The sequence below is a fragment of the Lates calcarifer genome, linkage group LG17 (genome assembly GCF_001640805.2).
Source record: "Lates calcarifer isolate ASB-BC8 linkage group LG17, TLL_Latcal_v3, whole genome shotgun sequence".
In the NCBI taxonomy this organism is placed as follows: Eukaryota; Metazoa; Chordata; class Actinopteri; family Centropomidae; genus Lates; species Lates calcarifer.
In genome coordinates, this window is record NC_066849.1 from 22062202 (window position 1) to 22078535 (window position 16334).

A 16334-nucleotide genomic window follows, 5' to 3' on the forward strand; every position below is an offset into this window, starting at 1 on the left:
GAAATCAGCATGTCTAGGAGAGCGAATGTGTATCGTGTTGTGTATGTGTGTCCTTATCGCATTTTGCTCATACCAGATTTCATACCGAGCCTGATGAAGATAAAAGATAACAGAGGGGTTCAGCAATGTGAATCAGAGCTGAAAACAAAATGGAAACATGCTGCCACAGATCAGCTACGCCGGCTCGCAGGGCACAGGGGACACGTTTAATTGCAGGGACATTTTATGAAGTTTTAAGTGCGTGTTTGCCTGGAGCCGAGTTAAAGTCTGACCCCGGTGACTTAGAGCTGTCATTGTGTTGGTCTACCTGAGATGGGAGGGCTGACATAGTACGCCAGTGTCTTTTTGGGTATGTGTTGTTTTTCTTCAGAGCCAAGATTAACTGCCTCAGGAATGCACAATATCTCTCTCTCTCTCTCTCTCTCTCTTCTTTCTCTCTCCATCTCGGTGTGTGTGTGTGTGTGTGTGTGTGTGTGTGTGTGTGTGTGTGTGTGTTCATCTGTTATGTCAGGACGTGTTGAATCTCGAGTTCAGAGAAAAGAGTTGTGGAGGGGCTTCAAAGGAAAGACAAAACACTTGGTGTTTTTTTTGTGTTAAGACTGTCATTAATCATTAAATTATTTATGATTTATTTATTTATCTATTTATTATCGCTATAGAGATGGATTCACAGCATAGATATAATCACTAAAAGGTCAAATTCCATATACAATAGCATTTACAGTCTAAGCTAATTGTAATGCTTGTCCTTGGCCAGTGTTTATATAAAATTTACAAGCATCACAATACAAAAGGTACATATGCAACTAAAGAAAACTAATAATGCAAATTACCCAAAATACCATGAAAGTAGTAACAAGGCTAAAGAGTCTACAGCCATGGTAACAAGTTAAATTGGTGGTGCAAGATGAAAACTCAGACTACCATAGTTATTACAGACTGTGGAGATCATCACAAAATTTCATGGCACTCCATCCAGTAGTTGTTGAGAAATTCCACTAAAAATCCTCATAAAACATAAAATTACCTCTGACTGAGTGCACAACTGATTACTCCAAAACTGTTTCAACTTGTATTAAATGATCCCACTCACAATATGATCCATTTTCACTTCTGTGACAACAGACATAGATCAAAATGAGGCAGAGGTAGTAGTAAGAAATACTTTTTAACTCCTGAGAAGAAAGAACTGACAACAGCCATTCATTCATTTTTTTTTACATACTACCTAAATATTTTGTGGCATTGTGATTGGTAAGGGGTTTGACCATAGTGAGTGAGTGTAATACTTCAAAGGTTCATTTTTCAGGTTTTACAGGTTTACAACAGATCATCCTCCTGATGAGTGTTGACTTTTTGTTTGTGTTGAATGTCAGTGTGAAGATACTGAACCTAATGCTAATCTGAGACTTTGTAGTGTAACACTGAACTGAATTTAGATCCTTCCTCTGCTCTCTAATCCCATATTCAATGAGTCTTACGCCCGTGTAGCTGTTGTAAAAAGAGGACAGGAAATGTAAGTGTATCATCCCCTAAAGCCACTGAAATTTCAGATTCATTTTCAAACATTTGTCCTTCCACTTTGTTCTCCAGAGACAGTCAGTGGACCTACAGTACTAGTTAGGAATAGCCTGAAAAGCGTTTAAGCCTCAGGCTCACTTAAAGAGCAGAGTGGGGACTTACTGGGATTAAAAAGTTAGTGTGTTAAGTTGCGCCCTCCATTCTCCTTACTGGGCCTAAGTGGATGTCAGTGGATTTACAGTGAATCTTACTGTTGTTTCCTGTAAATAGAAGGCAAGAGGCAAAGAAGTAAAACACTGTGGGTAGTTGGTGAGTAGAGGTGATGAAGTAGGAGCCTCTATTTACAGCATCCTAATCAGAATCTGCTATGAAAGCTCAAGGGATTTTGTCACTACTTTGGGAATTCTGAGCAACCAGATGGTGTTTGACATAGATACAAATGACTTTTTGTTCTAGCAAGAGACATGGCTTGGTGCAATTATCTTATCAAAGTTATGTTGTGATGACAAGCAGAACATCATCATTATCAACTTATCCAGAGCACTGCAAGCTATCGACAAAAAATGAATAAATAAATAAATCAGCTGTTTAATGAACATAAACCAACTGCTTTCAAGTGAAATATTTCTCCTGTGCCTAGCTGAATATGAAGTCTTAGTAAAAATGTTTGTGTGAATGAATAGGTCATGTTCACATCTCCCAAGTTTACATACAATCACAGCCTCTACCATAGATTCATGTTTGTAGGGAGCCAATCAGAACACCCCCACCCCCCAAACAATGCAACAACCTACAGCACAAAACCCATTCAGCTCAAACCTGAATATTCATATTTCACTGCAGAAATCAGCAGCATGAAGTTTGTGCCAAACCACAACTAAAGAAAAGTAAGCTTAAGAAGAACTTAATCAATTATAGAAATGTAAATGCTGCAGATAAATAGAGGGAAGGAGCATAAGAGCAGAAACTAGCAGCCAGCAGACACCATGACAACAACAGCCTACAGGCAGATCTGTGGGCTGTGGATAAAACAGCCATCAGCATCAGCAGCATTATACCTCTCTGATATTACCAAGCACACAAAACCTGAACAGAGCCAACTCATCTCATGATCAACATGTCAGCACAAGCAACCGATGTAGAAAATCAGTGTTTGCTGGCATCTCAGTGGTCGTCACGGTCCAAAGTTGCCAATATTGTGGACAGGAAATCTCTTATTCTGGCTTCGAGTGCATGTTCAAACCTACCAGCAGATAAGATAAGATGACTGAAAAACAAAGTTGTGGAACAGCAGCCGCCATAGCAGCATGATTATTCCTCAACAAAGCCATCCTGAGGCAGAGCGATTGGGCTGGTGCCAGGTTCGAGCATCAGCAGGGAGTGTTTGCAAATGAGCAGTGCAGCAGCAGCAGCATTGCAGATCAATACACTGGATATATGGTGCAGTGTGGATGTACTGATGTATGATGAGTAGAGTATTTCATATTTGTTTGCAGCAGCACAACGTTATCTGACAACAGAACGTTATTGGTTGAGTGTGTTGTTTGCAGTTTCTTTATAGAAGGGTCATTTGATCAATGTAATTATTAAAGAATATAAAATAGTTTTTGTTACTCTTCATAAACACAGTGTGTATTACTTTGGAGCATAACCAATATTGCTGATTATACAGCCCCCGGCCTTCTCTGAAAACTGATCCAGCTTCATGCAGAGGGAAAAGAGAGCAGACACTCACCACAAAGAGCTGTCACACTGCCAAGAGCCTTTTTTATTCCCGTATTTATCCCCCCCCCCTCCTTTTGCCTTTGATGAAAAGACATGCCGGCGATATTTGAGGGGCTTAGTGGAGACAGACAGCGTGGGTTTCATGTTTTCCCGTAGCTTTTGTCTGAACTGCGGGGTGTGACAGGTCACAGGTGTGAATGCGCCGTCACAGACACTGGGGCCCGCTAACACTTTTTGGCTGCGGAGTCACGCCCGACTCCAATCAGGCGTCCCGGCAGACGCCACGGGATCACACACAGAAACAATAGGACCTCAATTTGCTGCCAAGAAAGTGCGCCAGGTTCATTTGTTTAAAGGAGAGGGAAAATAAAAGCTTTTTATTTCTCTGTGACAACACTTCATAAAGATATGTTGTTAGTGATTTGTCAGGAATTAAAGCTGAGAGTGTGGAGGGTAAGTGGTACTTCTCAGATCAAGTGCAGGAAAAATGAATGACCCTCAGTTATGCTGTAAAGAAGCTGACAAATATCCTCATATTTAACATCCATCCCTTTGTCTCCTTTGTCTCCCTCTCCACAGGAGTACTGAAGGACTACCTACGAGAGCTACCCTACCCTCTGATCACCAAGCAGCTGTATGAGGCCGTGCTGGAGTCCATGGCCGTGAGGCCTCTGCGCATGGGAGCGGCAGGCTGCGAGAACGACCAGGCCGACTCGGAGCACACCGTCAGCCTGCTGGAGAACCTGCCGGAGGTGGAGAGGGTGAGGAAGATAATCCTGTACACCTCCTGCTGGGTCTCACAGTCATCACTGTGCTAGAATACTGTCACAGAGGTGGCTGTGAAAGGGATAATTGTGGTCTAGATAATGACAGTTATGATGTTAAGATTACTGCTATTTAATTTCTGTTACGTAGGCTTTTACACTGGGGGATATTAGTGGTGGTGCACTGCCCGCATGACTACATCAGTGTAATCTTCTCAGCATCCTTTCGCCTTCATTTAAGAGTTTGAGAATAATGATAAATGACACAAAGTGAAAACTTTAACCACCAGGGCACCCAAGATATTCTTTTTTTCCATAAACACATAAACAAATATTTTAAGGATTCCTTAAAGATGGTTATTTCAGAATTATGACCAAGATTTGTACTGAGACACTGTTTTGTTTTGTTCTGCCAACATAAATGTGAATTAATATCGACCATTACATTGCGTCTGCTCAGCCAGTTTATTGTTGTAGCCCTGTGAATACTCAGGCAATAATGACAGTAAGTCACAGTTGCAAGTGGGAGCAACAATGGGACTCTCGAGACTTAGTGCCAACAAAAAGATGACAGATGTTTTGATGGATTTAAGGTCATGGTAATGCTGAAAAATAAAACTATTTTCCCACTTCCTGCAGTGGAAATAGCATCAATATAGTCAATAACAAACACACTGTAGTAGATGAGTATACATATATATATATATATTGGAATGTTCACTTACAAAAGTACAAAAGTACTTACAAAATTCCCAGTGAACAGCAGTGAAACTCCCTTTTTATACCATCCAAGATAAGCTCATAACAAAAAATATCACATTCCTCTATATTCTATAGAAGGAATTCCTAACATGAATAAAACTCACAGTTGCAGAATGTTACATAATACTCACATGGCACACCCATATCAAGCATAACATGTAAAGAACAGCAGTGTAAAGACTATCTAAGGATGTTTTCATAGTCTTTTGCCACTTATTGTTACAACCAGTACAACTCTAACTCTGCCTAGAGTTTACTGTGTAAAGCGTGTTGCCATGCCTACACAGCATCAGGGGAATTTTGTTTTTAGAAATCCTCTTGAAGGGCTCCTCTGCTTAAACTTTGCAAGCAAAATCAGAATTTCAATGTAACATTAACATAAAAGCTTGCCTTGTTATATGTCTTTTTATTGCTACAAATAGCACGTTGACGTAGATTTTGCAGTGTAGCTCTGCTGCTGCCAGTGGCTACTACTACAACTACTAATCATGGTAATAACATGCCTTATTTGTCTGTGTTTGTGCACTTGTGTGTCTGTCTGTGTGTGTCTGCATGTGCGTATAAATCAGATGACTCTGCGGAAGCTTCTTGACCACCTGAAGCTGGTGGCGTCCTACCAGGAAGTGAACAAGATGACGTGTCAGAACCTGGCGGTGTGTTTCGGCCCGGTGCTGCTGAGCCAGCGTCAGGAGGCGTCGTGCCACACCAACCGAGTCTTCATTGACTCCGAGGAGCTGGCCAGCGCCCTCCACTTCAAAAAGCACATCAGAAGTCCTGCACTACCTGCTGCAGCTTTGGCCAGGTGATTAGCTTTTTTTCATGTTTTCTTTAAATTACTCAACACATTTTCTATATTTTTAAACATTAAATAAATTCTACCAGGTCTCATGGCTTGAGAAAACTGTCTGCACTGCTTATACCAGTCTTTTGCCTGAGGGTCTCAGGCAGATCAGTTCTGTGGTTGAACTCTACAAAGGACCTGGGGCAGGGCCGCTTTGATCGTTGAGGTTATCCACCACTGGCACAATTACAGCTGATAGCCATTGGACACCATCTGTCGGCTCCCCAGAGATGAAACTCTCCACAGAGTGTTTCATCATGGCAGACTGAGCCAGTCAGAGCCAAGCCAGTAAGCCCTAATGTAAACCAAACTTTCGAGGCGTGGCCCCCCATCGGTCTTAAGATAAATCACCAACCAAGGACAGATACCCAGTACCAGCTTCACTCAGCACAGGTCATCTGTCTGCCTGCACAGCTGCTCTCTGCCAGCTGCAGCTGTCTGCTCAGTGTGAGATGTGAAGGAATCCAAAGATCATTCAGGAGGGAGCTGAAGATGATGAAAAGAGCCACAGGCGCTGTAAAATTTGTATTGGTCACAGCAACTAATTTGAAATGTTTTTAACTCGCGGGTTCAATTTTATAAATTTGTGTTCACGCCGTCTCTAATCAGTGTGTGAGTGGCTGCTGTGGTGCAGTTAAAAGTCTCAGCTACTGTAGGAAATTAATCAAAATGTTACAAAATTGACCTGTGTGCTCCGCCTTCGCACAGATTGAACAGATATTACCACTTGAATATCCATTAGTGCTATCAGGACAAAACCCCGGACTGCAGCTGTTGGCAGTTTGCCTGTTCTAACATCATTTTCCTCTGAGGGTTATTAGCATTTTTATAAACATTAAGGCTATGAGAGTGGTTGAAAAAATCCATTATACAGTTTTAAACATGTACAGTCATCAATCCAAATCTCAGCCAACTTACTGTTCCTTTATTCAAAGGAAGATGTTTTCCAGATTGCAGTGTTGTCCTATTAGTTTGTCTCATTGTTTCACTGTGTCTGGAGGCACACCTGTTTTTCAAAATGCACACGCATGCTGTATTTTGAAAAATCTTTTCTCAAGTCTTCTCTAACCTCACCTTGGACAGACTTTATCCCTGAAAGGATTCAAATCCCCGCAGCTCTTCCCCTGTAACCTGCAGCTTTAACCAGATCTGCTGATTGATGTCGGACGAGGAACTGACACTGTGTCTGGTCTGGCCTCTAAATTTAACTGCATCCTCTGACTCCCACATTGAACCAATTCTGTGTAAACCGCTGAAGCTCGAGCACCCTCCACCCTCCTGTGCATCGACTGGGCAAGAGACAGAGACAGAGGGAGACGTAACCTAAGCAACTGAATAAGTCAGCATTTGTGAATCCTATAATTGCAGGTAGTTTATCAAAAGATAAACAAAAAAGTGCAAATATATTTTTACTTTAGAGGCTAGAACATGAGTGTAGACAGTCAAACAGAGAGATGGGAGAAACTTGTGATTTTTAGTAATGTTTTAGGCTTTTTAGCAAAGAAGAGAGCTTATGTCACACAGGTAGTGGCCATAATGACTTGTAATAACCTTGACAAAGCTCTTGGTCCAGGTTCAAGCCTTTGTTTACACCCTCAGTGACATCTCCATTCTGTCTGCTTCCCCTAGCTCAGAGCGTCCAGACTATAATTAAAGACATTCCAGACTTAACCTTAGCCCTCAGCCCCTGAAGCTTCACCCTAACATTTCGCAATCATTATGGGATATTTTCAGCTGTCTCTTCACGCCTCTCTCTCTCACACACACACACACATACCAAACCCACCAAGGCATTGTTGCTCGGGCCTCAAGTGTGCACGTCTTTGGACAAGTGCAGGGACATGTGAAGACTTTCGGCATAGAAACATCGACAGTATTTACAGGAAGTGTGAGAGGGCATGAGCATATGTATGCTGAAGGTGTTGTGAGTTGACTGTGAATTATGTAGTGTGCCAACTGTACTGTATGTGTGAGGGAATGTGAGCAGATGGTTAGACAGGCTCGAATGACAAGAAGAAAAGGAGAATGTGTGTGTGTAGTGAGCACGTGTGTGCATTTGTTTGTTATTAGGGTCGTGTTATTTTGCTTTTGTGCAGGGTTAACATTTTTAAATTCAACTAGCAAAGCACAACCCTCTGGAGTCTGCTGTGGCTCATTTAAGCTAATTTTTCTGATGTTCACCTGTAAGTCCGACAAATTATTTAGTCAATTTAACATAAAGCATACAAAAATTTACAAATGATTAGAGATATATGCTCAAAATATTATTGTAGAACAGTTCAAGGTTGAAAAAAACATTGTTTCACTTACTATACACACAAATACAGCAGTAAGAAATAAATCTAGAAAACAGTTTATTTACTTTTAAAGTGATTTTTCCAGTTTGTTTTAATACCTATTTCATTCAGGGTCCATGTAGAGAGGAAAATCAGCACATATACAGTACATTTTTTCCTATTGTAACGCAGTCTGCTTTCAGCCTTCATTTTCTCTGCTGACAGCTAATAACTTCAGTCATGTCATCAGTGAATCATGTCTGAAATTAAATAACACAGTGTCTCTTAAAGGAGGATAATTTCTGTTTGTTTTAGGTGATAATTGCTTCTTTTGAGTCTTTAGCCTCAGGAGAGTTGCAAAGCGTGCAACCGCTGCACATAAATACTGCATCAGCGCCTGCCGCTCCTGATGAATTAAGTGGAGTCAACATGGTTCATAATTCATTTAGTTTTATTGTAAAGCACGTAGTATTTGAAAAGCAGTAAAACACTTCTGGAAAAAATTACATGGTCTTCTTTCATCGCCCTCCCAGAAACAAAATAAAATTCAGTTTTGTTTTATATTCTCTTGTACGTTACTTTAACACCTTTTGTTTTTTGCTCCTTTCCGATCCAGTAAGGGAGAGCTAGCGGTGTCAACAAGTGTAGGTACACAGAGATAAAGACAGACAGGTAACCGGACTGCGCTGGTTGTGTTGGAGTGCTCACTGTTCCCTTTTTTTGTAGCATAGTCAGATCCTTTCATAACATCCAAACAGGGTTTCAGTGTAGTTAATTTTTACAGATTTTGGTTTAGTCAACAGTTGATAACAAACCATACAAAAGGTTGGCACCAAAGTCACAGAGTGTGTTGGTGTGGATTCAGCATGTGTTTGACTTGAGCACAGCATGGCATGTTCATATTTGAATTATTTTGGCAGACAGTGTGTCATATATCAGGGTTACCAGAACTTGATGAACTGTCTGCTGACCTTCTGTGACAGAGGAATGCTCAGATAAACCGGTGGTGTTTTTTAAGTGTCAAGAATTAGATGTGTTACCAAATAAAGGTTCTTGTTTTCAAGGCATGATTTTCCTTGTCAGTTTGACCATGAAGTTACCAACAAGGGGGATGCATAATACTTAAGGGATGAGTTCATGCAAATTCCAAAAAGAATATTTTGTCACTTACTAGTGATACCTACATCTGCAGGTAGTTTTGTTTTTTGTGCCCTTGTTTGCCATCCACAGCATTGAAAAATTACATTTAAAAAATCTTCAATAGCTGTGTGACTTCCCAAAAAACATACTCAGAATGATCCACAGTCCTCATTGTGAACCTTTGTGCTGGCAGACATTTCAAAACTTGTGCAACTACAACCTAAAATATCTGCATGGCTAGACATCACTAGGATGAGAATTTTTTCTTTTGCAATTTGGATGAACTAATCCTTTAAATGGATATTTTGTCATTTTGGGAAATATTCTTCCATATGTGCATAAAATCCACCAAATAGTACCTCTAAAGCTCAGAACCCAGCTAGCTTTCCCCCATTGCCAGTCTTTATGCTAAGCTAAGCTAACTGGTTGTTGGCTGTAGCTTCATACAGACGTCATCTATAGGCAAAAATCTTTCCCAAAATGTCAAACTATTCCTTTAAGCATCATCATCTTTGCACATCTGATTAACTCTCCCTGTCTTTTTTCTCTTCTCTGCTCCTCCAGTTGTAGACCCATATGGCCAGTCCTCCTCAGCCTCTTTGGGTCCAGCTTCATCAGACCTGCTGTCAGCTCCTCCTCTACGGCGGAGAAAAGAGCGCCCCCAGGTCCTGAACTTCACTGAGGCGGAGATGGCAGGGGTTCTGCGGCCCAAACCGGGGCGCCTGGACAGCCCCAGCAACCGCTACGCCGGTGACTGGAGCGGCTGTGGCGAGAGCTACTTCCCTTCTGAAATGTTGCTGCCTCCCAGCAAAGAGGAGGCAGACTATGACGATGTGCCCTCTGAAGATACAGAGGCAGCTGAGGAGGGGCAGGAGAAGCCAGAGGACACAGAGGAAGATAAAGGGCAGGCGGTCATATGCCCCGCTTATGAACCCGTAGAGCAGGAGCAACCTCCAAGAGAGGAGGTGGTGAAGGAGGAAGATGATGAGGAAGAGGAAGAGGAGGAGAAGCAAGGAGAGAGTGATAGTTCAGGCAACGGGCAGCATTTAGAAGATGAGGAGGAGGAGGAGAGGGTGTGCGACCACATCCTGCCACCACGGCTGCCCAAAGAGCACACCTACCAGGCCTACATGAAGATCCAGGACATCAGCCCCGTGCTGAGCAACCGAGTCAACCTGAGAGACCTGCAGGAGAGCATCGACACGCTGATAGGAAACCTGGAGAGAGAGCTCAACAAGAACAAGCTCAACGTCGGATACTGACTCCTACCACAGCCACACACACACACACACACACACACACACATCCACTCATACACTCTCACAGAGCCTGACGAGGTTTGGCGAAGACCTTCTTTTACCGATCAAGGTGCTTCAGGATACAGCCACAGTGTTTCCATGGAGATCCTGTGTGGTCACCGGGGGAACGTGGCATGCAGTGCTGCTGTAAAAAAACCTAAAGGATGAGATGAGAAGAAATGTAACGGGGCACTTCTGGCGTTTGTACCTTACCCATAGACATTCCTAATGTTTTTATTTTCCTTTTATTTTGTCAACTGTCTTACTTTATGTTGATGTTGTTGGTTTGTTTCAGTCCGGTTCTGTGTTCCATGTTGTTATTGTTGCTTCTCTTCTTATTAGAAGAACCCATTGACCCCTCAGGGGTTTAAAAGGTGCCTTAATTGTGTGAAGGTGGTACGTCGAGATGAAAATCCACCCTGGAATAAAACACATCCTCTCCTCTGATCCTCATACAGTGTTGGCAATCGACAGGATAACCTCAATGATGTATGAAGTGGTTTTACATCAAAAAAGACTACAGTATATATTTTTCAGCAGGTACGAATCCTCTCTGGGTACGTTGGGGCTTTACTCACTCAAGATTAAGCAGTGATACTGATGCCAACACACAGAGCAAATTTAGTGACAGACAGTATTTATTCACTTTTTAAAAATTGACTATTTTAATACCAAAACATCCCAGGGCTTCCAGAGTTTCCCCAGTTCTTGGCCAAATCAGAAGCAACATTTTGATGTGGGACACTTCCACATTCACTCAGTGGTAGGAACAAAATCTGGGATACATTAGGCCTTTCAATTAAGAATTGGTTTCCAACAAAAAATATGTAATTAGGTAATTAAACTAATTTAGAAATGTGCACAGAAAACAAAACCATCCTGTTGGTCGGGGCAGCCCCTCGTTCATGTTTGGCAGCAGAAGAAATATGTTCCAATATTTTATTGAACCTCGCTGTTATTTACCAGAACATTAGTCTCTAATTCTGAATGGAAAAACCAATGATTTGTTTCTGAATTCCAGGGTTTCAAGTCTCTGGTTTCATGTAGTTTCTACCTTGTAATCTTAGTATTTATTGAATGAGATACTCCAGGGATTTAATGTTGCTTTTTCAGAAAATTTGGAGACTTACAATGGATACATTAGGACCTGAGTGGTCAAAATGGAAGCAAGAGAGACTGAGATATCCTGATTTTCACAGGCCCAAAACTCTAAAACACCAGATCCCACATTTCTAAAAAGTATCTTTGCAACATAATGTTTTTTGGAAAGCTCCCCTTGAGCCGTAGAAGACATTATACAACAGTTTTCTAAGGCTGAGTAGAACTCCTTTTGAACTTTTTGTGATTAAAATCAGTGGAGTGTTCCTTTAATGCAAACCAAGATCACAGGAGGAGCTTGTGTATATTCTGTTTCAGGGTGGATTTCCTTTTTAAGGCAGCAGAGAGCTTTTCTATTGAGGTATGAAACACTAAATGTTGTACAACAATAATGCACTTATGAGGCAGGCAGTAGTGTAGATTGTCATTATAGATCATGCAGTAAATCATATTCTGGCTATGAACTGAGTCGAGGGAGAAACAGCCACCACTGAGACCTCCTCTTAGAGATAAATATGAAAGAATATGGGTTGAAATTAATTTACTTTTGTGTAAGATTTTTAAATGTTAACACACCCATCTACAGGCATACACACATTTGTCAGAGCTGGATAAGGGATAAGGGGAATAACATTCAGTGGTATCTCTGTTCATCTTTGTTCACAGGTGTACAGTAGAGATGTGTTTGATCTTAAGCAGGCAATGAAAAAACAGAACACGTGTTTCATGTGGCATCATGTTCACTTTAGGCCTAAAGGAATAGTCCAACATTTTGGGAACTGTGTTTATGTGCTTTCTTCACAAGACTGCGATGAGAGAATCAGTGTCACTCTCATGAGAACTAAATATTAAGCACAAAGCAGAAGGCTGTTAGCTTAGCTTAGCATAAAGACTGGAAGCAGTGGGAAACATCTAACCTGGTGCTACTTGAGTTACATTTGTAAAAATTGGCTACACTCAAAACCAATTCATTATTGATTACAATCTGCATCTTGTCCAGGAGACTGGCACAAGTTTGACCCTGACCAATCATCGTGCACATCCTTGCCTGTTGTTAGAGATGAGGGTCAAGAAATTGTAAACACAGTTTTCCAGTATGTACTGGTTAATCTTCATCTGTCAACCCCTAATCTAAAGGTAAAACAATCTTTTAATCAAAAAGACAAACAAATAGTGGATCTTATGTCTTTATGCTAAACTAAACATCTCCTGGCTCCAGCTGCATACACACATGTATCTTCTCACTTAACGGAATACATGTTTTCCCCAAAACATAAAACTATTCCTTTAAACTCCTTCTGCATCTCCCAGCTTTTGGCAAAACCGTGAAATAGAAACAGCCCAAATGTGAAGCACAATTTTCAGAGCAGCAGTGGAAACTGTTAGCGGTGCGGGCTTCAGTTAGTATGACTTAGCTAGCTGCCTAAATCGACAAAGGACGTTTTCAGCAATCCAGGGATTCAGAATGATCAGTATTTAACCTATATGTATATGTATATAATTATATAAATGTATTCGGAGTATATTATTTTTACAGCTTCTATTTCAATGGCGTATTTAAATACTTCCGATGACCTCGTAGTGTTGACTTGTAGCAATAGTCGCTTTTCCTCCCTTCAAGCTACCTGTACACATCTAAATGTGCTGGACTAATGGTACAACTTTAGCTGTAAAATATATGATAAAATTGTGCTCTTGCAGAAAAAGTGATATTGTTATTTTTGTTATATTGTGTATATATTTGACATTGTTTTTTGTGTCTCTGGTGGACTAAGCTGTGTTCATGTTTATTTTTTTTTTTTTAAGGTACTGAACGTTGCATGGTCAAAAGCTTTACTGACACAAACAAGGCTCTTTCTCATCTGCCTTTGTATTTGATATTTATGTGTAAAAAGACTATTTTGTAACGTATGCTTGTTTGTTCGTCACCGTGTTCCTCTGATAGATAATTGCATTGATAAAGCTTTTCTCCAGAGGATGTGAAGGCAGACAGCGACTTAATTTGGTGCGGTACTGGCTGGGAAACTTTACAGTTATTTCCTTGGTTAGTTGTTTGATCTGAAATGCCAGAAAATTGGGAAAACTAACAATTCTGGAAAGCCCAATGTGACATTTTCATAGTGCTATCCTTGTCAAACCCACAGACAAGAGTCAAAGTTATTAGGTTTACTGTCACATAAGATAGAAAAAAAGAAAATCCTCAAAATCATGAGCTTAAACTTATACATTTTTGCTTGAAAAATGACTAGACAATTAATTATTAAAATAGTTTTGTCAGTCAAGTAATGTTTCAGCTCTAAAATATATAATCCTTAAACATGTACAAATATTCATTTACCACTCAGCCCATCTCTACACAAATATTTCAGAAAATGTTCATCTCAAATCAACATCTACAGGCTAATTACTGGAAAACATGTCAACTTTTATGTGGCTCAAATCAGACTCACCTTTAATGAGATGTTATTTTCTAGAGGAGAAAAAACAAGAGAAACTGAATTGGCAGTAAGTGAAATTGTTGCTCTGTTATTTATATATTTTTCATATCCATTTTTCACTCATGTTCCACAGCCCTCCCTCCTACATGATTATCTCTTCATGACCCTGCTGCTTCCTGGTGAAGCTGTGCCGGCTGCCGGTCTGAGTGGGTCTGGTGAAAAGTGAGGGCTTTCAGCAGGGTTCCTTTCAAACCATCTGTCTGCCCAGGCAACACAAAACCAACCAGGGACTCATTTAAAGAAGTCAGCACAGAGCATCAGATGCATGCTATGCAACTTTTAGATCTCTCATTGAAATTTTAAAATTGTTTTTTCAGATCTGAAAGCTGCCCACACACATTTCAAAGATCCAATTTGACTGAGATGTTTTTATGAAGAGGCGATGCTCAAAGGATACACTGAAGCTCGACGTCAGGTTTTTATGGTCTTATAATAGAGGTCTAAATTCAGCATGAAGCCTGTTTTAGGCAATACAGTTCTGTTAAATTAGTTGGTCAGCTGCGTCCTGCAGAGATGCAGTCTTGGGGACAGAGCCACAACCGCCCAAATGTAACTGCTGAATGGTTTAGTGGTAGCGCAACATCAAGTTTAATTATCAATGCATTCCTCTCTGTCTTATCCTCTGAGCTTCTCCCTCTGTCTGTCACAGGATAAATCAATAGCATATATACACCTGCATTATTGTTTTGGTGTTGCATCTATCTGTCTTGTCCTCTTTGTCCTTTGGAGAGAAAATACCACACAACAAAATAAACAAAACAGAAAATTGCTTTGTATTGATCCTGAGAAATGTATGGTAATAATAAAGTATATTATTTTACATTCAACATGTGGCCTCTGTGTCTTTTTGCCAGAAAGTACATCATTGGCTCTTGCGCACTTATTTTCCTTGTGTCTTTTCTAATCATTTTTGCAGAACAAATTCAAAGTTTTATTCTTTAACCACGACTATTTCCTGTTAATTGAATGACCAGAAATACCCAGAGTTTAATGGTCATTAAAACTCGCTTGAGCCATAGCTTAATTTACGTGGGAGAGAGATTTTATATTTCTGATTGTGCAGCTGTCTAAACAAAGAAAAAATATTTTAGCTGGGTTTGCACATTCAGAATTGTAAATGTTAGTGCACTGTTAACATCTTCTCACTCCTACGCACACGAACAAGCCAGGAATTCATTCATAAAAAATTTGGTGTCCAAATTTTTTATACATTTATCTGGTGATCTGCATGTGGCTCAGTAGTCATATCACTGTTGAAATGACTCACCGCTGCAGCCGCACTCTCCCAAACAACTCTGAAGACTGTCTTTGTTTTATTGTAAACCAGTGGGAAAAGATTACCTTAACTTCAGGAAACTGGACTGTATGTTTTTTTTGTAGATTCAGCTCTTTGCTGTGGGAGCATTGTAACCCAACCTCAGCAAAGTACAGATAAATAAGTCGGGGAATTGCCCTTGCTGGCTTGTGGGAATCTCCCAGAACGACTTTCAGCTTCAGGGACATTCCCAGGATGCAGCCGCATTTAGCCATCCAGTAAAATCCGCTGCTGCAAAACTGCACTTTGGCTGTGGCTCCAAAAACCAACATTACCAGCAACATTCGTGAGATACATATACAATTAACCTAAACTTGGAACAACATGTACCACAGGTAGACTCCAGAGCTGTTAGCTAGAACAGTTAAATGGCATTTTAACGTGATGTGTTTTCTAAAATGAGCTCTATTTTCAAACACTCCAAACTCGTGTGAAATCTGTGCCCAAGTGGCTGCAGCTGAGGTGATACACATCTTTGGCAGTTAGCATGAGAAGTCAGAGTAGCCGCAGGCTTTTCAGCACCAAATGGTTTTCTGCCTTGTTTGATGTCACTACTGTAGGTTCAGATCATGTTTTTATGGCTGTCTTTGCAGGTATGAGGAAGTCTAAAGGTACAGAATGTACACATAGCTGCATGCACCCTGCAGCCCTGTTTTATATCCCCACCGAAAAAAACATCTACCTGCACTAAATTGCCATAAACATCGGACTGGAATTTATGAGGAGACAAACCAAATATTTCACAGACAGTTTGAGGATGTATATGATTTTAAACATGGAGAATAATGTTCATGTCTCAGTCTTGAGTTATGTTTGGTCTTTCAAAAAGCCTAAACGTAAAGTGATCCACTCAACCTGTTATGTTTATTTCGAACTTTCTGAATTCCACCTTTAAACATCTGGAAAAAGTTTTATATTTAGATCCAGGTGCTGACTCTAAACGTAACAAGTCCCTTCCTCCGTGTTTGACTTGCAGAAGAGTTCTCTCAGTTCCAATAAAAGCAAGAGTGAAATCCCATATGAAGACAGAAGTAGACATAATAACGCGGAGCCTGTTTGGATAGTCAGGGTCGCCACTCGATATCAGGCCGTCTGT

At 40.6% G+C, this 16334-nt stretch overlaps 1 protein-coding gene across 1 annotated transcript in view; it reads left to right on the top strand.

Annotated features, from left to right (window-relative positions):
- The window catches only part of syde2 (synapse defective 1, Rho GTPase, homolog 2 (C. elegans)), a 48290-nt gene extending 33540 nt beyond the window's left edge, over positions 1 to 14750 (top strand). Inside the window, 4 exon segments of the mRNA XM_018694022.2 lie at positions 3826 to 4007; positions 5342 to 5539; positions 5541 to 5574; positions 9594 to 14750. Coding sequence (XP_018549538.1) covers positions 3826 to 4007; positions 5342 to 5539; positions 5541 to 5574; positions 9594 to 10291 — 1112 coding nt within the window. The 3' untranslated portion in view covers positions 10292 to 14750.
- The last annotated feature ends 1584 nt before the right edge of the window (positions 14751 to 16334 follow it).